Source organism: Syzygium oleosum, unplaced genomic scaffold (assembly GCF_021117445.2).
Source record: "Syzygium oleosum isolate NSW1041296 unplaced genomic scaffold, Sole_v2.1 Sole_v2.02, whole genome shotgun sequence".
In the NCBI taxonomy this organism is placed as follows: Eukaryota; Viridiplantae; Streptophyta; class Magnoliopsida; order Myrtales; family Myrtaceae; genus Syzygium; species Syzygium oleosum.
The window spans coordinates 16,561,020-16,581,429 of NW_026607486.1; the positions used below are offsets into that span (position 1 = coordinate 16,561,020).

Sequence of the window (20,410 nt, forward strand, 5' to 3'; positions counted from 1 at the left end):
CTTCTTCGCTCCTCTTCGCTCTCTTTCCCCTCGCACTCTTGGCCGCGCTCTGGGCGGTCTCCTCCTCCCTCGCTCGCAGCGTCCCCAAGCTCCCCCCTCTCTCAGCCGCCGTGGCAGACCGCCTGTCCGCCCTCGCCGGGCCGCTCAAATGGGCCCTCGACTGCTCCCTGAGGTGCTCCGTCCTCGGCCACTCGCGCGGCCACGGCGAGCCGGGGGCTTTCGGAATGAACCACGGGCTCGGCACGGCCCGGTACGGCGGCGGACCTCCCGCGGAGTGCGCGGTGTGCCTGTGCGAGGTCCGGGTCGGGGAGGAGGTCAGGGAACTGAAGTGCTGCGACCACGTCTTCCACAGGGCCTGCTTGGACCGGTGGCTCGGCTACAGGAACGCGACGTGCCCGCTGTGCCGCAGGTTCGTGGCTTGCCGGGCGAGCGTGGGCGCCACCATCACCGAGGTCGGGGCGGAGGTCATATCCTTCGCGTTCTTCGACCTCGGCTCCGGCGGCGACCGCGAAGCGTGGTGGCTGCGGTGACTGCGGAGGTTGCGTCCGCAGCAGGAATAACCGCCTAGATCCCATGTGAAAGTCACCATAATGTGGGTTTTTCCCTCGAATATTGAATGTGGGCCGACCCATGCATACGATCGATCACAGTCTCTGTGTACGGTGGTGATCGACATCTACTGTTTTTCATGGGACAGAGTGCGGGTTGTCGGGGACGTCGACGCACGTTAATGAATGATGTAGTAGTAAAACTGAGTCTGAATGCTTTTTCTTTATCTATGGCTTTCTTCGCTTTAAGCAGTACGGGCTCATTATGATCTTTTTCGATGCATCTTTTATCAGACGAACCTCTCGAAGCTGACGACTTCTGAAGTTATCACACCATGCAGACTTTAAACAGGGATTTAATCCGAGGGCATTTCTTGCATCTGTATATACATACTTAAGCACACGCTACACGTATATTTCCATCGAAAAGCTAAGGAAAGCGATGTATGCTTGCGGCTTCGGCTCATGAAAATCTACTTGCCACCGACCATCTTCTTTACTTATTCAAACCTCACCCGTCTTAAGCATGAAAAAGGAAAAAACGGCTTGGTTAAGCTCGAAACGTTTCGAAATGAAAGAAAAAAAGAGAGCATGGTTTGGTTCGGTTCGGTCTCGAATTTTTCTAACGATATATCAATCTAAGTATATCTTTTCTTTCTATAAGAAATTTGTTGCAAAATATGGAAGTGATGTATTATAATAGGAAAAATACAATAAAAAATCTCAAATTATGTCACTTGTGACGTATTTACCATGAATTTTTTTTTGTGACACGAAAAATTTCAAAATGTGTCACTTGTAATATATTTATTCTGAACTTTTTTTTATGACACGAAAAACTTCAAATTATGCCACATGTGATATATTTACCTCATAATATTTTGATCCATAGGCATTTTCGTCTTTTTCCTTTTTCTGTTTTCTTTCCTTTTTTTTTTATTTCTTCTCCGGCGAGGGCGATCCTCACCGGCGGTGGGTTGGGCGAAGGTTGCCCTCGCCCGATGCCGGCGAGGGTCGCCCTCGCCCGACGCCGGCGAGGGTCGCCCACGCTTGGGCGATCGAGGGCAACCCTCGTCGGCGTCGGGCGAGGCTGCCCTCGCCAAATCTGGCGAGGGCAGCCCTCGCCCAACCCACCATTGGTGAGGACCGCCCTCGCCGGAGAAGAAAGAAAAAAAAAAGGAAAAAAAAACAGAAAAAGGAAAATGACGAAAATGCTCATGGATCAAAGTATTGTGGGGTAAAATGTATCACAGGTGGCATAATTTGAAGTTTTTTGTATCACAAAAAAAAGTTCAGGGTAAATTTGTCACAAGTGGCATAGTTTGAGGTTTTTCGTGTCACAAAAAAAAAGTTCAGGGTAAATGTATCACAAATGACATATTTTGAAGTTTTTTGTGGCATTTTTCCTATTATATTTGTATGACTACCTTTAAGCATGTATGGTTTTTTAGTTAATTAACTAACTAATTAGACATTGAACTTGTTAGAAAGTCCAATTTAGGAGTTTAACCTAATTGGTGGAGGGAGACCCATGTATATAAAGAACATATGAGTCTCGTTGTCAAGAAATGTGAAATTATTTCAACGGAGTTGAACATTCGATTTGGTTTTTATCATATTGGTCCCGAGCTTTGACCGAACGGTCCGAACCCACCAATTTGGTCCCAAACAATTCCTTGATTTGATTTTGATTGTCCGCAAATAGCATTGATTGGTTTCAAAACACAACTAAAGTGAAGTGTCCACGTTCCCGCCATCTTGAGAAGCAATATTCTCGTGCAACTTTGTCAAATCCACCGGCGACTAGACTCCAAAAACATTTCAAAAAATCTTTCGAAGCACGGTGCTCTTCCATCCCGTCCATCCAAGTTATGCATTGTACTTTTCACGCCGTGAGCGGTATGGGTGAACGGGGATGTCGAGTTCTTTGCACAAAAATGCCCCTGAATCGAATAATCCTTCCACCAACTACGGCCATTATCACCCCAAGATTTCACCCCACCTATGAGCATGTTTGATGTTGCTGTGTCCATTCAATTCAAACCAGAAGGGCTTGACATTTCACACTTGCCACAGTACAAACGTACTAAATTTCATGCTGCACGGAGAAAGAGTTGGGTCACTAATTGTGAATGGCCTGATTCTTCCATGTGGGGATAAAATCACTTAGCCTTTTCTCCCCGATGACTTGAACGCGACGATATTGTCGTATTGCCGTCCTTTTTCATGTCTATTTTCTTTAAACGAATGAGCTCCGCAGCCTCGCATGTGTAGACGTATGAAAAGTTTAGACAATAGGGGTGGTTTTTCATAGACCTTTGAGACCACATCTTTTTCGCGCACTCCTTTTGAGGGCTTGACTTGCGTGAATCTGAATTTAACTCGTCACAGGCGGGTCGGAGTTTGTTTCACCGTCATCTCTATCTCCGCAGGTGATTCTCCGTTCTATCTCTTGCATGAGCCACCTTCCCTAGATAGTTTCTGTAGGGAGTGTCTACCGTAATGTATCCTTCTCTTACGCCCAAACTAACCCCATCAAATATAGGTGAAAACCATTGAATGAGGGGTCCTAGAGGATCTGACACCTTCGGAGCCAAAATTAGGAACTACAGCGTGGATCCGATCCCGCAGAACTCGGGACCGGTCATGTGAGCTTTGATTGAACGCAGAATTTCGCTGCTGCAACTCAACCACTCTGTTCGCCGTCCCTTCAACCGCAGTAGTTAATGTGATGGAGCTGCGGTAGTTTAGAACACATCAGTAGATTCAAATGGCTCGATTGTTCAGCCATAGCACCAGCCAAATTGAGTCTCATGGGGCCACCCCTTGGGGACCCAAGAACGAACAAGGTAAAGAACAGTAAGCTAGACGTACATACAGGGAAACCTTCTCATTAGATATTTTTTCTGCTGTTTATTATGGCAGCTGCTTTTCTGTAGTCACTTTTGGTGAAAACTTAATTAGCCATGCTCGTTATGTGAGTGTAGTGGTGGGTGATCACTAAATTGCACTAACCAGCTCATGTAGCTTTCGAGGATGCAAGGTTGGGAACGAGTAGCCGGAGTTCATAACTTGTGGGTCATCTTTATAATAGGTAAGGATAACACTAAAGGAGAAATTTCTGTGCGGGCTTTGCTAGCGTAACAGCTTTTAGGACACTTTTAGAATAACAGCATGTTACGAGCCACAAATTATTAAAGTAGTGAACCTCATAACAATTTATTTATTATTTTTTTTGTGGCCCAAAAGAGACTGTTATTGTCACGCCCCGAACCCCGCGGGCGCACGACACCCCGATATGGTCGTTAAGATGCGACGTCCCAGAACTCGTCGCCGACCCTTCAGTTTATCTTTTAATTACGCATGCGGAAACGATCACAATAATCCCCGGACAACAATAATAAACAAGGATAGCTAGGAAGATAAAACACAACAGTCAAATAACACTATTTTGATTTTCACTTGATTAACCCCTGGGAATATTCTTACAAGCCCACTTCGGGCATTTCCACAGAAAGCCAGCAAAAAGACAAAGGCTAGGGTTAATCTACTCCATTAACAAGTCGAACTCCAAAAACCAGCTTCCAAACACCCTGAACCAACTGGGTACATCAACATGCTAAGGGCCTGAAAAGTGGTTAACAACAACAAATGAGACGAAAGTCTCAATAAGTTAACAGCCTAAGCCCCGCTTAGAAGGCCAACTCGCACGGGGGTCCCTAACCAGGCAATACAGCATCAACAGCACATCATTAAACAACCACAGGCATCCTTACCTCGCCTTGGGACACTCGTTGATGAAATGCACATGTCACAAACTCAAAGCATTTAAAGAGATTTTTCCATGCATTAATGCATCACAGTCGCGCGTGTCTCGATTATAAGGTAAAACCCACTTGGGCACGTCCCATACCATGCCTAGCAGTTTCTACCCCATAATCAAGCACTATGCATCACACGTATCTAGTTATTACGCCCCCTCGGGGCCACTACACATCAAGCGATCTGCAGCAAGATGGCAGTCTACCGGTATAACCGGGCTCCGTCCCGCCCCGTCGGGCACGGCTACGTCAAACGATACACAGGATGACGGCATTCCAATACGGCAACATCAAACGATACACAGTAAGATGGTATCCCGTAAGGAGCATCGAGTCCGGCCTCGGGCCGCGACAAGGCATCCGGGGTATCGGCACTCCAGATTATCCCCAGGCATCCGATAAATCGGGCAACGTCAAGCGATACACAGCAAGACGGCTTCGACGTGTGACCACACGAGCACACAAGCATTCCGGCCAATTATTATCTTTTCAATTAGCCCATGCGTACATGAATCGTGCTCTCATCAATGTCATACAATAATACCAAGTGGTCACACATGCAAACAGTCAATCAATTCTTGCAAGCTTCGATGCCAAACACGTTTATCAACCATAAAGCATCACTATCATCTCTTGGCATATCCATAAAAATAATTTAATTCCCAAAAATCCCATAAATTTTCGCTGAAAACTTCCATTCAAAACAATTAGTCATCTAATCAATTTAATACGACAATTCACGCCATAATCGTCACCATACAAGCTGGAAATCATAATTTGAGATTAAAGATTTTCCGAAATAATAATAAATAAATTCGGAATTTAATTATTTAATAATATCCAAGAATAATTTAATTTTCCAAAATTCAAAATACTTTCTCAAATCAAAATCATTCAAACCGTTTTCCAAATATGCCAACTTATACGGCGAAATCCAACATTGGCATCACAATTTGACATTAGAAATTTTCCGAAAATAATAATATTTAATTTTCGAAATTAATTATTTAATAATAAAATATTAATATTTAATCCGAAAATAATAAAATAATAATTAATTCCGAAAATATTACTATCTAATAAAATAATCAACAATCACAATATAATTGATAACCTATCACCACATTCGCGATAACTTATCGCAATCCAACAATAGTCTATCGAAACTATTACCGATAACCTATCGCCTAATTCTAATTAACTAAACATAATCTTAATTAAACTTAATCTAAACTACCCTAAGCAAGTTTAACACCCTAAACACGGGATTAGGGGTTAACTTACCCGTTTAACGACGGCGATAGCACAAGAACGATGGCGACGACGCGAGCTTGCTCGTGGCGGCCCCGGTTTTGCGTTACGAGCGACGAACGGCGGCGATCCGGGCACGGCGAAGGAGTGGCTGCTGTGGTGGCTGGTTGGGGCTGCTTGGGGGCTGATCCGGGCGTGTAATGGTGTCTGGTGGTGTCGGCTAGGTGGCTGGACAGCAGCGGAGCAGCGGCTGCAACGGCGGGGACGGACAACGGGCGACGAAGCTAGAAACTTGGCTGGAAAACAGCCAGCGACGGGGGCTGTTTCCGGCGAGAAATGGACCAATCCGGCGGCTGGAAATGAAGAAGCCGAAGGAAGCAGAACAAGAAGCAGCAACAGCAAAGCAGTGAGGGGCAGAAGCAGCAGCAGCAAGCAGAAGCAGCAACAGCAGCAGAGGAGCAGAAGCAGAAACAGCAGAAGCAGCAGCGGTGAAGAAGCAAAACCAACGAAGAAGGAGAAGAAAAGAATAAGAAGAAAGAGAGGGGGAAATGATGGGGAGTTGGTGGGTTCGGTGGGGGAGTCAAACACGCAAAAAGGGAGGGTGGACCGGCGGAAAAGAGGGGAGGAGAGAGAGAGAGTAGTCAAATCACAATAATCGCGATCTAACGGCCACGATTCGAATTCAAAAACGATCTAACGGTCCTCGAAAAGTCCTAATTAATAATTTGGGATTTGGCCAAAGGGTATTAATAAAAACACACCGCAAAAGAGATCTACCGGTCCAAATCCGCACCCGGTCAAAAACTCACTTTCCACATATCCCGGGTAATATCGAGGCTGGCCACAATAATATCGACACCGTCCAATTAAATTCGTCTCGTAACTCCGAGAAATTCAACACCAAAGTTTGGGCTCTAAATAACGGCCAAATTCGATCAAGTGCGATTCTAGCGAAATCTCAATTTTAAAATCAATAACCGGGAGTGATCAGTTCCCGAGCGAGATTTTACTATAAGCACACCGACGAATTACACGTTTTATAAATCCCAAAAATGGCCCGAAATTCAGAATGTCACAGTTATTCTCACAATAGATTTAACACAGTCACATAAGCAACCATAGACTTGGCGAAGAATAATTTAGGATTGGGCAGCTCAATCGCAGATCTGGCTCATATGAGGGCGGTGAGATTGGTGGTGATATCTATTTTCCGAAACTAACGAGTGGAAGAGTCTCGAACAACAACTATGGACTTGGCGAAGAATGCAACTGGATGACCACCGTGGAGAAACGTGGCCTATGTGGCTGGCATTGTTACTAGACTCAATGGCGCTTCCTTAGGATAAGGCTCGGTCGGTGTTGGTGTTGGCTGGCTATAATTTGGGGATCTGGCTTGTCTGAAAGTGATAAGTTTGGTGGCGATATCTGTTTATCGAAATGAGCTCGAAGTCCCCGCCACCCCTCAGATCTCAATCTAGCAACGACACTTGGAATCGCATTGCTGCCGTTGCCCTTCAGGCACGCCTCCTACACTCTTGCAACATGCCCCGTTCAGGCAATAGGGCTTTTGTAATACGCGAAGCAGCGATGAGCGATAGCTCTTCAATCGCTCTTGCGATAGCGAAGGCATGGTTCATCCTCTAAGTCTAAGAGAGAGTAGATGCGAAGGTTCAAATCGAAAATCTTCGTAAGACTGTCCATGAATCTCGAGAATCGAGCGGGTGCGCACTTGGGTGGGCACTGTGGAAAGAGAGATGTGAACTTTATGTACATTTTGATAGGTTAATAATGAAAGTATATGAATCTATTTATAGGCTCTACATGATGACTATTTAGAGTAACAGGATATTACAATATCAATCAAGAAGATAATACGCAATCTTAAGAGATATGCAGAATCATAATCATGGGAAATTTATCTCTAAAAATAATAATTGTTCATCCTTGCCTGATGCTCGGTTTGAATTATAATTACTAAATCCATATGTGAGACTAAGACTTGAGATTAATGAGCTCGTCGCAAAAACTATAACGCATGTGTAGGGATGGGCATGGGAAGGGTAGCTTGAGCTGCCCAATCCTAGAAGATAAATGGGTGAACTTGGGCAAAGGTCTTACGTGAGAAAGTTCGGCTTGCCCATCTCGGGTCCGGTCCTGATTGAGCCTGAAAATTCCTCTGTGAATTTTATGATATGGGCGGGATGAGGCAACGCGTCAGGCCTGATCCGAGCCCGATGATCACCTCTATCGAGTGTTGTAGTCCCATCCTTGCCATGGGGAGGTACAAGTGTTTGTACGACCGAAATATTTCACTGAACTAGTCGCACCCTTTCTTCCGCATTAGTCGGGTCGCATAAGTGCAACAGATCGGAAGTGGCGTAACCACGTTAGACAAACAACCGTGAAACTTAACCGAATAAGTAGCAAGAGTCGTAGGCACGTCGATAACACACAAAAGAGGGCTTCTTGGGGTTCGCACTCAGACAGTACATTCTGATATCATATTTGACAAAATCATATTCATAAAAGCTTAAACTTTTAAGGAAATGTGTCGAATAAATGTGTCGGTGTTGTACCGAATAAATCGGAGCACAACAAAAGATATGCGGTGGTGATCTTTCGGCGTTATTGACCCACACCACAAGGATGTCGCGGAAGCGTATGCCAACGTTGTTCTGCTGCGGCCAGGGAAGAGAACGCCCGCAAAACATCTCTTCAACGTTATAAATGTTCCCATTTTTGTATCCTTCGCTAAGGATGTTCGCTGTCTTTATTTTCGTAGTCACTTGTTTTTGGCCATGAAGATGGATAGAAGAAGTTCACGATATCAAGCAACGCACAATTGTTCTTTGTCTCTATTGAATTCTACCCTTCAAATACACCTAATTTCCTTACAGACTCTAGTACGACGACAAAAGCAGCTAGGAGATACGTCAAATCTAGGGGTAAGCATGGCCCGGATAGGCAGTTCCCACCTTGGAATCGGAAACGACCCACTAAAGACTGGTTCCAAAAAATTAGAACCGGGAATCACCTGTTAATTTCATGGACCCACTCGAGAACCAGACCGGCGGATCGGTTCCGAAAAATTGGAACCGAGAATCGTAAATCGAGAATCGTCCGTTGGTTCCCCCGAGCTTCCCTAGACAAATTAGAAAATGGATTGGTCTGAGTCCTGTGGCTCATGGAAGAAAGCGTCTTGGTGGGTTGTGTTGGAGTTAGAGTGACAGGTAAAAGAGGGTTTGAAGGTTGGAAGCATGTTTATGCATTTTGTTTGTTGCGATTGTGATGTTTCTTGCAACTCCAAGAAGAGGGCAGGGCGGGATAAGGGGAATGGCAAGGCATTGGTGCGGGATTTGCTCTGAAGTGGCTGGAATAGAGATGATATTGCTAGAGCAAGGAAGAACCAGGATATTGTAGAGACGACTGTTTTGTTTCTTCAATTTTCACTTCGCTGAAGGTGAATTGAATTTTTTTAACATATATATATATACCGGTCCGGTCAAGTGAGTGGTTGGACAGTTCCACACCTAAAATCGGGAACCAGATTTATACTCTCCGATTCCAATATATTGGAGTTGGGAACCGGACCTGTCCCCACAGGAACTGCCGGTTCCAGGCGGTTCCCGTTTCTTTAGCACAACTCTACTCGGATCCCTCCCTATCGACCTACAATCCTCGAAATAAACGGGTGAAATCCGAGGTCCAGAAAATTGGTCCGACTCGGACTACAAGTAGGGCCGGGCCGCGTCGTGTCTCCATGACATTTTAGTCGAAACTGGTGCACATACATCTGGAAAGAAAGCTAAAGAAAATATGGGTCCATTCATGGGCCAGAGTACCACGTAATTGGGCTTTGGACCGACTCCCCAAGCCAGTCAATTTTGGTTATTTTCCAATAGATAAGGCGGTGCGCAAATCCGGCCGCTACGCTTTGCCCATGTAATCTGCATGATGCACGCATGGATGGATGGCCCTCCGATACTCAAGTCAATGCGTATACGTACGGGAGAGGGAGAGATAACAGAATAGAGTGGCTATCAGCAAACAAAGGGCCTAAAACACTAGTTGGGCCTTAACCTGGGCCTAGAGGTTTCAAGCCCAATTATAGTGTCGCTCACTTTTAGAATCGAAGTGATCTTACGTTTTTATAACAATTTACACTAATAAAAAAGATGTCAATTTCACTCATTCAAATGGACAGTAGACCTCGGGTGGGTTCGGTCGAAAATGGTCCGACCCAAATTGACCATTTTCCATGCGACACGAATCTAGTGACTCATATCCAATTTGCCCATATTAATAAAACACTTCTATTCGAAAAACCCATACTCAGGCTAAGGTGAAAACACGGAGTGAGCTAGCGCGAGATCGAGTGAAGGCGAAAGAGAGAGTGAAGAGAATTATAGAGGTGGATTGGGTCTAAGTAAGTTGTTAAATCACTAACGCCCATATTAAATCCATTGATGACCCATAGAGTTGGGTCTAAATCCATTTATGACCCATTTATTGAATATAACTAATTCATATAACAACTTGGCCTATCAAATATAGGTTACAAAAATTTGACAGGTCTAATGGATAGCCACCCTTTCGTCTCCTCGGAGTGAGTAATTTCCACAACCGATGGGTTTTCGATTGGGCATAATAGGGCAAACGCCGCTCTGCACGTGAGATGGAACGGGGAAAGATATGGTCAGCCAGGGCCGGCAACCCCAACCTTCTTCTATCCGTAGTTTTTTCATCTATAAATCTTTGAACTTATTTTGCGAGTTATATCACTTTTCTTTAACAATGTATATGCCTTCTTTGTTCTAACTCGATTCCTCGTGAAAATTTTCCGAATGAAAGTCATATTTTCCCTGAATTAATTGCGAGTAGCCTTTTTATGAATTTTCTAGGTCTATCATGTAATGTCGAACTGTGCCCACTGAATATTCTAAAACTCGAGATTGAAGTGGAGGGGACAAAAATGGGGCAAAGGAACCCACATACTCGAAGGAGTAAGGATTATGGTAGGGAAACTTGCAGTGCACGGCGCATGCGGCAAGAAAAGGCGTCTCGCCTCCGCCGCTTGGAGCTGCCCCCATCGGACATCCCTAGCGATGCTGAAGCGAGCAATGCAGAGGGGCAGAGAAGATGCATACGCACACGAATCAATCTGTCAACTTCCGGGAAACCATTCATTTCCGACCTCTGTCTCGCCCCGCTCCGTTTAGACATCGACAGCCGGGACCAGGACAACCGTCGGGATCGGCGGCGCCGTAGCACGATCCTCTAAAGACAGTAATTTCAGTACGAGAATCAGAACACGGAAAGAAAGCGAATGAAGCAGATTCTATTTCCTCCGCGACTTAAGTCTGTCTATAAGCACGCTCTCTCTATTCAGCCAACAGGGCAATCAAGCAAAATTCCCATGCGTTTGAATAAGGAGAGAAAACAGAGAGCCAAAAGACTGTTTATTGTTTCCCACTTTGTTCTTAACTTATTATTCGTCTTGCATTTCGTCTTTCGACGATGATCCCACACCGTCACTTGAAAACCGAAACAACTATCAGATACAAGAGCTGGACTGGGCAAAAATATGGAAATAGCAGTGAAGTAATCGACTCGAATAACCCGAAAGGGACCATAGTGTTCGAGACAAGATCGATCGATCTGATCTGATCCGATCCGATTCATCTTCAGTCGGCACGGCATTGTCGTCGAAACCATCTCGTCCTTCATTCTCTGCACAGCACGGCTTCGTCTCTCTTCTTCGCGGCCATCATCCAATTCGGGTGCTGGTGGTGATGCCTGAAACCCCAACTCCACCCCATGAAGCTCCTCCTGCCCTGCTTCACCTTCACCTCCTTCTCGCTCACCGTGACCCGACACGACCCGCTCCTGAAATCGCCCCCCTGCGCTGCGCCGCCGCCGCCGCCCTCGCCGCCTCCTCTTATGCTTCCGAAAGCTGATCTCGAATTCCCGAGGGCGCCCATCTTCGGATCCTGCCTCGCCTCGGTCGAGAAGAACTTCAAGTCGATGAACCCCGTGTCATCCCCGCCGCCGCTGAAGTCGCCTTCCTTGAGAGAGAAAATCCTCCTGGTGGCGGGTTTGTTGCCAGTGGAGTCTAAGCTAGGAGCGACATGATGCTCGAGGGGCAACCCGTTCTCCTTCCTCTCGCCGCCGTCGAAGCCGCTCTTCCTAGGCTCGGCCTCGCTGAACCCGCTCCTCCTAGGCTCCGCCTCGCTGAAGCAGCTCCTCCTGATCGTGTCGGATTCGCTGAACCCGCTTCGCCTGAACTCCGCTTCGCTGAAGCAACTCTTCCTCTCGGGATCAAGAAGGAGACCGCCATTGACGCTAGAGGTCCTAGCCCCTGAAATGGAGCTCCTAGCCCCTGAAAACGTCCAGTGATCGCCCCCATCCTCTGAGCCGTAACAGTTCCTGCCTCCCCTGAAGCTGCTGAGGGATCTCGATCTGGACACGCCCGATTGGTGATCCACGACCCACATCTCGCTCTTCGCATCGAACCCATTGTCGACGCTCTTCTTGCGATCCTTCTTCTTCCTGAAGAGCTTCCCGATCCTCCAAATCCCGTGAACCCTCTTCATCTCCACGCAACTGCTACTGCTCCTCTTGAACACCATAGCTTCCTCTGCTTTGCTGTTACCATACTCTGTACCGCCAACTCTGGGCTTCGAGGATGTGCTGATCTGGCGCGAGAGCAAGAGCTCGCTCTTGTCGCTCTCGAGCAGGAAGGAGATGCGGCCGACGCTGCCGACCTCGACGGTGCAGGAGTTGCGGTTGGAGGAGATGTCGGAGGAGCAGGAGCAGGAGGAGGAGTGGCGTTGCTCGCCGCACTCGGAGCAGACGAGCCTCGCGAGGCGGTCCTTGAGGCAGTGGGCACAGACCCCGACGGAGGAAGAGCCCGGGTGCTTCCGGCACGGGTTCTCCGACGACGCCGAGTAGTAGTTGTCGGCGAAGAATCCGTCGCCGTCGTTGCCCTTGTACGCTTCCACAGCTTTGCCTCTGTCTTTCATAGCTTCTTCACTCACTCTCTGATCCAAACAAGGGAAAACGTCCGACTCTCAACCACAAAATTCAAGAACTTCAGCTAATAATACATTGCACAATTCAAGAAGAGAGAGTGAGAGAATGAGAGTGAGAGAGCAGGAAATTTTCAAATTGGAAAAAAGGGTATAGAACGAGAGCTTTTCTTGATGACAAAAGGGGGGGGAGTGCAAGGTACAATGACGCACATATTGGAGTTGGAGTGAGGAGGGACTGACTGACAGACAGACAGACAGATACAAAGGCGTCAACTTTACGTTTCCCTTTTTTCAACCGCGAGTACTGGAACAGTGGCCCAGTGGCGGAAGCCGAAAGATGATTGAAAAAGGGGCCAGTGTCGCATTGTCGCTGTTCCTGCTCTGCAAGGTTTATCATTGTGTTCTTAGGCAGGCCATCAGGAGGGGAGGAGGGCTTCTCTCGGTTCACCGCCAGGCATTCGTCGTCGTTCTCCGCGCTGTATCCCACCATATTTTCAATCGTCAAGAAAAGCTTTCCGCGAGGAATTTAAATCAAAGCCCCCCATTTTGTTTATGATTTTGAAGGGGGACGTGCGGCCTCGTATCTGTCCAATCCCTCTCTGCTCTGCGCTTCTGTTGACTTTCTTGTGAAAGAAGACGCGTGTCTTTTTTGCCTCTGAGAGAGAGAGAGAGAGAGAGGCACCTGCCTGCGTCTAACTTTTGACAGTCCCTGTTGGGCTGTTGGGGTTGGAAATTAAACCCAAGAAGCACGCACGCACGCATACGCTTTGTGTTTCCCTCTTGTCTGATCTCGCTTTTGCGTTCGACAGCGACGATGATGGGAACGTCGACATGAAGTGTCGTTTACCCCGGTGGATCTTCGGCCACGTGTTGTCCCCGACGGTGCGCTGTGCTCATGCGGGGGTTTGCCCTTGATATCTTTCCCCCTTCCCCAATCTACTTTCTCTGGAAATTGACAATTCCATTGATCTGCTAAGATTTTGGTTATGAGAATAGACCCCGTACGATTTACACCGAGATGTTCGACCGAACTCCTGCTGCTGCTACCGTTTGCTTTCGGCTTGAGATTGTGGTACGCGTCCGTCCTACTTCGGTATCGGATCACATCTCTCTCTCTCTTCGGCCACGGTAGATATCAAAGTTAGGACCCCGTGCAAATATTTTGTTGTCTCTATCGATGTTTTCCAAGAGAAGTCAATATATTAATTTGCCAATTTCGGAATGAAACCGCGAGAATCGAGTTGGATCGTCACACCGAGAGATGTTCGCGCGAACTCGTGCCACGACGGATTGCTTTCGTCTTTAAGATTGCTGTACGCGTCCATCCTACTTCGTATCCGATCACATCTGAAGAGCCATCTCTCTCTCGCTCTCCGGCCACGACAGAGAGTGCGAATATTTTGTTATCTCAATCGATGTTTTTCAAGAGTAGTCGATGTATCAATTTGCCACTTTCGGAATGAAATCGCGAGGATCGAGTTGGATCATTACGATACGTGTTGCGACACTAGATAGAGGGGGACCATCTTTTTCTTTCAAATGAGACCAACAATCGAGCTAAGGAATGCTGGGCGGGACCAGGGAAACCAGAGAGAGAGAGAGAGAGAGAGAGGGAGTGATATGAGCAGCATGATGGCTTCCAACTTTCAAGGCATGCCCTCGTTGGATCACGCTGCACGGCAGGAGTGTTTCGCATCGGATCACGCCAGTGCGGCACCAAAAGAGTCCCACACGAAATTTTGACGTTGATTAAGAAGACTTTGGTCAGCGTACTCCACGACCCATTAGAGTAATTAGGGTTCATCATTGAGATCTACCGAGGAAGATGTACGGATTCAACGACGGCATAGGTTGCTTGCTTCATAGACCATCCAAACTACAATCCTAAAATCCACTAAAACACGTAGGGACACTCCGATTTGAAGTAGGGAGTATGGATAGATTCGTATCGGTCGCGGCCTAGACAAGACGAGAGAGACGGCAGCGAAGGCGTTCCGCTAGCGTGTCGTGGTGGACCGGTGAAAGTAAAAATTTCGTTTTTCCTTGGTCGTGCGTTGCGGTTTTGCACGCAAATTTTTTTCCTTTTCGTCCTTTGTTTGTTCTTTCAAATAAGACACTACCGTGGGTGGATCAAAAACTCCAGCTACTGATAATACAAATCCCATGAATTCTGATGTCGGTAGCGGCAACAAAGAACGAGAGAGAGAGAGAGAATGGGGCGAAAGAACATAAAATAAAGAAAAACGAGAGGTCGCAATCGAATGTGGCCCGACAAGTCATTTTCCCGACGGACTAAACCGAGTCGGTCGATTATCTCTTCTAAACAGAGAGGATCCAACCATTTCGTACACGGAACGACGAGAACGACGGCGGAGGTAAAAAAAAATGACCACCGTACACGTTCGACGGTACAAGTACAGAGACGGTGATGATGCTCGGCCGAGAAGAATTTGTTCACGTCAAGGCTCCCTCCCGGAAAAAAGGATGGAAAAGAACCGAGGAGGATTTGGAAGCGTAGGGAATACAACAACATCATCCGGAGTTTCCAAAGCACGTCCGCTGCTGCTCTGCTCTGCTGGCTGCCTGGCTTGTATGGCATGATTGGGGGGGCGGAGGCTCGCATGACCCCCAAACCAATCATCATCATTCCAAACAAAAAAGCCTTTGTTTAAGGGGGGGGGAAACTTAAGTGCGGCAAACAGCGTTCCGCGATCGCGTCGTCCGTCGCCAAAATCATTGGCCAGTTTTCGATGATATAAAAGAAAAAAAAAAGAGAAAGGAAAGGGAAGGAAGGAAAACGAGAGGGACGACAGACCTCGCCATCATCATCATCATCGTCGCCATGATGTCCCTCCCCCCGCCCCCGGTCTAATCTCCACTAATTATTTTGTTGCTACTGCCATTAATGTCTCTCCTACGTTTTAACTTTTACCGCCACCACCACCACCACCCACCTACTAAAACAATCAATTACGAGGAAAGATGGTAAAATAATGGAAAAGGAATTGAAGGGTAATGGTGGTGGGGGGGAGATCATGATTACGGACAGCTTGGCCGACACGTTTAGGGAAGGACGCATAAATACACGACGCCGCTTTTTGTGTTGTGGGGGGGAGGGGGGGCCCCCTCTTTTCTCCTTTTTTTCGTTTTTTTGCTGCTACGTGCCCGTGGCAACGCCGCCGTGCCACGGCGGTGGTGCCGCGGGGGCGTTTCGTGTGGGTCGTCGTCATCATCATCATTAGCATTTTGCTGAATTAAAAGCTTGATGAAGCCAAGCCTCGACTTGAGGTTGAACCCCTCCTCCTATGTTTTCATTTCATTCATCCCCCTCGCGTGCGTATGTCGAGGAGCCGTGACGGTTCTCTGGCTCGGTTAGCCGTACGTGCTTTTTTCGGGGACAGCCGTGGCCCGTCTCTGCCCTATCCAGATCCCGAAATGCAAACGAGTAGATCGGAAAGTTCCTTTTTGTTTTGCGCATTTAAAAATCCCGGCAGGCGTGGCCAGACTCGATTCGGCTCGACGCGAGACCGCGCGTACTCCCAAAATAAATAGTAATGCCTACTCGGTGCACGATAAGGCATCGAGTTCGCTTTGTAAAGAGCTTTTTGTTTTCCTGGTTTTTCTTCGTCTTGACTAAATATAGGTAATCGAGTCGCAAAAAGATAAAGTCTAAACAATCTAAACCCTCGTGAGAATGTGGAAACTTGCCTAAATATATACACATAGTTTATCATATCTTTTAACCTTTTTTCGTACATTGAATCTGATATGCCTAATCTATCTTTGGTGTATGACCAAGCATTCCGAGTGGGCTTCAGCTCGAGTTTGTAGCTTTTTCATTTTCCAGCGGGATGAACTTTTCCGCCCGAGGCTAAAGTGTTTACCACGCCATCTCATGTATTCGCCGAGTTGCAAAAAGGGGAAGATTTTTACGAGTCCGACATTTCGTCACACCTTTCAATCGATCAGAGAAGGAGCATTCGAACAAAATATGATTCCTTGTTTCGAAAGCTAAAGACTCTTTCAACGTCGACCATTCGGTCCCATTCGTCCGGAAAAAAAGTAGAGCCACAGATGCTGAACCAAAACCAGCAGACGTATGCGTGTTTGGACAGAACCAAACAATTTTCATGCGAATCAACTTTCAGACATGCTAGTTCAGTAGTTCCCTCACACTGGAGTGGCGATGGTGGCGCTTTTCGGCTTTTGCTTGGCGACTCTTCTTCATCTACAAGCCCATGCATGCATCGTCTAACTTGGACCAGTTTTCCTGAGCTTGTTAGCATTGGCCCATGATTTCAACCAGTGTTTTGGGCTTGGCCCAGCCATTCTCTGCTCTCTCTGTGCTCTCTCTCTCTGTGTCTCATTGCGAGTTGGGTTCACTCTCACTGTGGTCTTTTCGCCATGAATCTCCTGAGAATTCACCATGACCGCACTCCCCTCCTCCTGCACCGCACCGCCCCTCGTCACCCCCGTCTTCCCTCGCCTCCACTTCCTCGGCCACCCAGGTTGCGCTCGCGCCCCGTCTCCACCTCCTTGTCGCTCTCCGCAATCTGCAGCTTCAGAGCTCGCGGCGTCTCGAAACGCGCCGCGCCGGCGTACGGCGATGAGAAGGGCGAGAGCCTCGACGGCGAGGCCGTGGAGATGGAGGAGGACTTGTCGGTCGACGGCGTCGTGTACCAGAACACGTTGAGACTGGTGGAATGCTCCATGTTGGCGGCGCTCTCCGGCTTGGTGTACTTCCTCAGCAATTCGCTCTCGATTGAGGTTAGTTTGGGCGGATATGGTAATGGGTCGTCGTTAAATGAGCTTAGGTCTCGACTCATGCCTCAAAGATTAGAGTTTCGGTTGCAATGCTTTGTGGTTGATCGTGAAGCATCGGTCTTGGTGGGTTGTTTGACCGGGTTTCTCGGATAGTGTTCGGGGCTATGGTTCGGTGCAAATTCCTTGATGTTCATTTAGCGATTATCATTTGGCTTTATGGTCTGCTGATGAGCAGTATTTCACTTTGTACAGAATTACTTTGGTTGCTTTTTCGGATTGCCAATAGTAATCTCCTCTATGAGATGGAGCATTGCAGCTGGGAGGAAAACTATGGTGCGAATCCTATTAGTTGTTAAAAATTTTCATCCTTTTGAGTTGAGTTGTGACTGATCGTATTGGCAAACACGTTGTTTTTCTCTCCACAGGTTGCGACAGCTGTGCTGTTACTTGTCCTCTCTGGTCCACTGAAAGCATTAACTTATCTGGTCAGTTCCCTTCCAGGATGCTACAGAACTCTGCCTGGTGGGCATATATCTTCGCGTGCTTGTGCTAATTCTGGATAGTGTGAAGATATTTATCAGTACTTATGTGTGCTTGGTTACTCTATTAATGGTTGAGCCACAATGCGATTTCCTGGGCGCTGACTCTTTTGGCCTAAAGGAGTATCATCCCTCATGGTTTTGCTGATAGTAAACTCAATACTTGTAGACCTTTTGGATTTTGTCATGTACTTATTCACATATCTCGCCGAAAATCGGTTCTCTTCCTAGGCTTGTTGAGGCAGGTTTTCTGGCGGTACCAAATTTGTCATTGTGTGGATACTGTTGTGGTCATTACCGAGAGACTGGTCTTTTTTATTCAGACATATTTGTCACTTAAGAAAGTGGTTTTCGATGCTTTATAGACTTCTCTGACATTTTAGTTCAGACTTTCCGGTCTAAAGCAAAATATTTGTAGTATACTTTGCTCAAGCAAAATTCTCTGTTGCAGCTTATGCACGGGTTACTTGGTTTGACAATCGGTTCTTTATGGAGGTATGAACGGAATTACAAGAAGTTTTTGCTTCTCTCTAGACAAGTAGTTGATCATGTTTAAACATCTTCATGCTATTTTAGCCACTGTGCTTTCACATGTACTACTACGACTATCCTTCTCCTTCTGCAAGTACATTATTTGATACAGTCCTTAGCCCCAAGTTTCCACATCCATCGAAATTTGGATCCATGAGATGCCCAAATAGGTTGTTATACTGCTATTAGATATTTGTTGTGCACAGAGACTTGTTTCATTTTCTGGAAACAAAAGAGTTCAACACGAAGATGTAATTGGTACAGAACTGTCCGGAGTATGTACTAATGCTGTTACTGTCTTGCCATATGACAAACTTCTTTTGATTTTCATAAAAATACTGACTAGTGCTTTTAGTTCTCAACATGTTGCAGTCAACTGGAATCTGAATTGAGAGCTTTCGTTTTGCGAGTACATAAAATCGAAGTCTTTCAGTTGACAGGCTTAACGCTTTTTTGATCTTTTTCATGGAGTCTGCTTCTTAATTCATGCTTTCTCAAATTGCTTCGCAGTTGCGTGTTATCCTGGTGAACTAAATGTCATTGATTAACAACTAACTCGAGCTTCACATTTGGCATTTAAACAGGTTGGGAGCCAGTTGGGGTGCTTCAATCTTCATCTGCACACTTGTATAAGTGCTAGTTATTCCCTGAATTCTTAGCATCTTTCCAAAGCCGTGGTGTTATATAGCTGTTTTCAGGTTATTCTGACTCATGTCGGTTCGACATGCAGGTTCGAGCGCTGTGTGCCATGGGTTATGTTTTGATATCCTCATTCTTAATAAGAGAAAATATACTTGATCTTGTAATTCCTTATGCCCTACATAGTAAATTATCTCAACTATTTTACATGCACCAGTTTACTGACAACATTCTCTATTCCTGTAGATCACCATAAACCTTCATGCTTCCATTTCCTTCTTGTTCACTGCTTCAGGCATCAACACAGTTCCATCAATGAATCTAATATATACAATATTTGGAGGCGTGGTATAATCTCTTCTCTCTCTTTCAATTCCTCCCATCATCGGATCATCTTTCCTGGCCATCCATTGTTTTCATGCATGAAAATATCTGACGTGCTTGGTACTTTGTTCAACAGCTTCTGCTGAACTCCATATTTCTAGTTTTCCTGCTACACCTACTGTACTCGGTGTTCCTTACGAGGCTTGGAATGAGAACTTCGCTTAAACTTCCAAGATGGCTGGAGAAGGCATTATAGAGTTGTTACATCTATTTTTTTGTTTGGGTCAAATACATTAACTGTTGTCTGATATCGAGGGGAACAGATGCCAACTGACAAGTACACATAATGAGAGCCCGACGCTCTCGCAATCACCTCTGCAAGCAGCAGCATCTCCTCATCCGCTATTAATGGTCTCCACCAGGTTGGCGTTCTCCATATTGCCCTGGTGCCAGTACCTCGGTGCGTTGATTTGGAAACATGAGAAGAAATTATATACTGGCCAGTGGACTGGGCTCGAAGTTGCTGACCCTCCAAAGGATGCAGGTGCAATAGTATGGACGCATTCATATTGTCTGCAAACTCCTTTCCTGCAATGCTAGATAGTACTTCGTTTAAGATCAAGATTGCACGAGACTCTTGACAAGCTGTTGATATCATGTATAAGTTGGAAAAGTTCTCATAGGTGTCTTATATCATAGTCAGCTTTACATAAAGTGCCCAGAACAAAAATCAACATATCGAATTGTAAATGGCTCTAGGAGGAATGTTTTTCTCCTCCTTTTCATCATAAATGATCCGCTTGCCCCGATTGAGTCGGGGCCTAAGATCAAAGCCTGAAGGCGTAGTCAAACACTGACTTCTCCACGACTTGATTAATGACCGCACCACTGAAATAATGAAAAATAAACTCCGGAAGCACTACGCTAAGATTGCTGCAAAAATCTAATGATCTCCTCACATG

The 20,410-nt window shown here is 46.3% G+C and overlaps 2 protein-coding genes across 2 annotated transcripts; one reads left to right on the forward strand and one right to left on the reverse strand.

The window, feature by feature from the left end:
• Positions 1–11,064: 11,064 nt before the first annotated feature.
• Positions 11,065–13,125, reverse strand: LOC115672209 (uncharacterized). Its single transcript, XM_030593989.2, has one exon. The coding sequence runs from the start codon at positions 12,640–12,642 to the stop codon at positions 11,344–11,346; it is 1,299 nt and encodes a 432-aa protein (XP_030449849.2). The 5' UTR covers positions 12,643–13,125; the 3' UTR covers positions 11,065–11,343.
• A 3,206-nt stretch (positions 13,126–16,331) lies between these two features.
• LOC115683042 (uncharacterized) lies at positions 16,332–20,240 on the forward strand. Its single transcript, XM_030607470.2, has 8 exons — positions 16,332–17,418; positions 17,668–17,748; positions 17,841–17,900; positions 18,406–18,449; positions 19,070–19,112; positions 19,216–19,287; positions 19,371–19,472; positions 19,585–20,240. The coding sequence occupies exons 1-8, from the start codon at positions 17,056–17,058 to the stop codon at positions 19,702–19,704; spliced, it is 885 nt and encodes a 294-aa protein (XP_030463330.2). The 5' UTR covers positions 16,332–17,055; the 3' UTR covers positions 19,705–20,240.
• Positions 20,241–20,410: the final 170 nt, after the last annotated feature.

Excerpts from the sequence above, each read along its gene's own strand:
- LOC115672209 (XM_030593989.2), bottom strand. The coding sequence starts at position 12,642 with ATGAAAGACAGAGGCAAAGCTGTGGAAGCGTACAAGGGCAACGACGGC.
- LOC115683042 (XM_030607470.2), top strand. The coding sequence starts at position 17,056 with ATGAATCTCCTGAGAATTCACCATGACCGCACTCCCCTCCTCCTGCAC. Across the intron at positions 18,450-19,069 it reads ACAATCGGTTCTTTATGGAG|GTTGGGAGCCAGTTGGGGTG; the intron begins GTATGAACGGAA and ends GCATTTAAACAG. Across the intron at positions 19,288-19,370 it reads GAGAAAATATACTTGATCTT|ATCACCATAAACCTTCATGC; the intron begins GTAATTCCTTAT and ends CTATTCCTGTAG.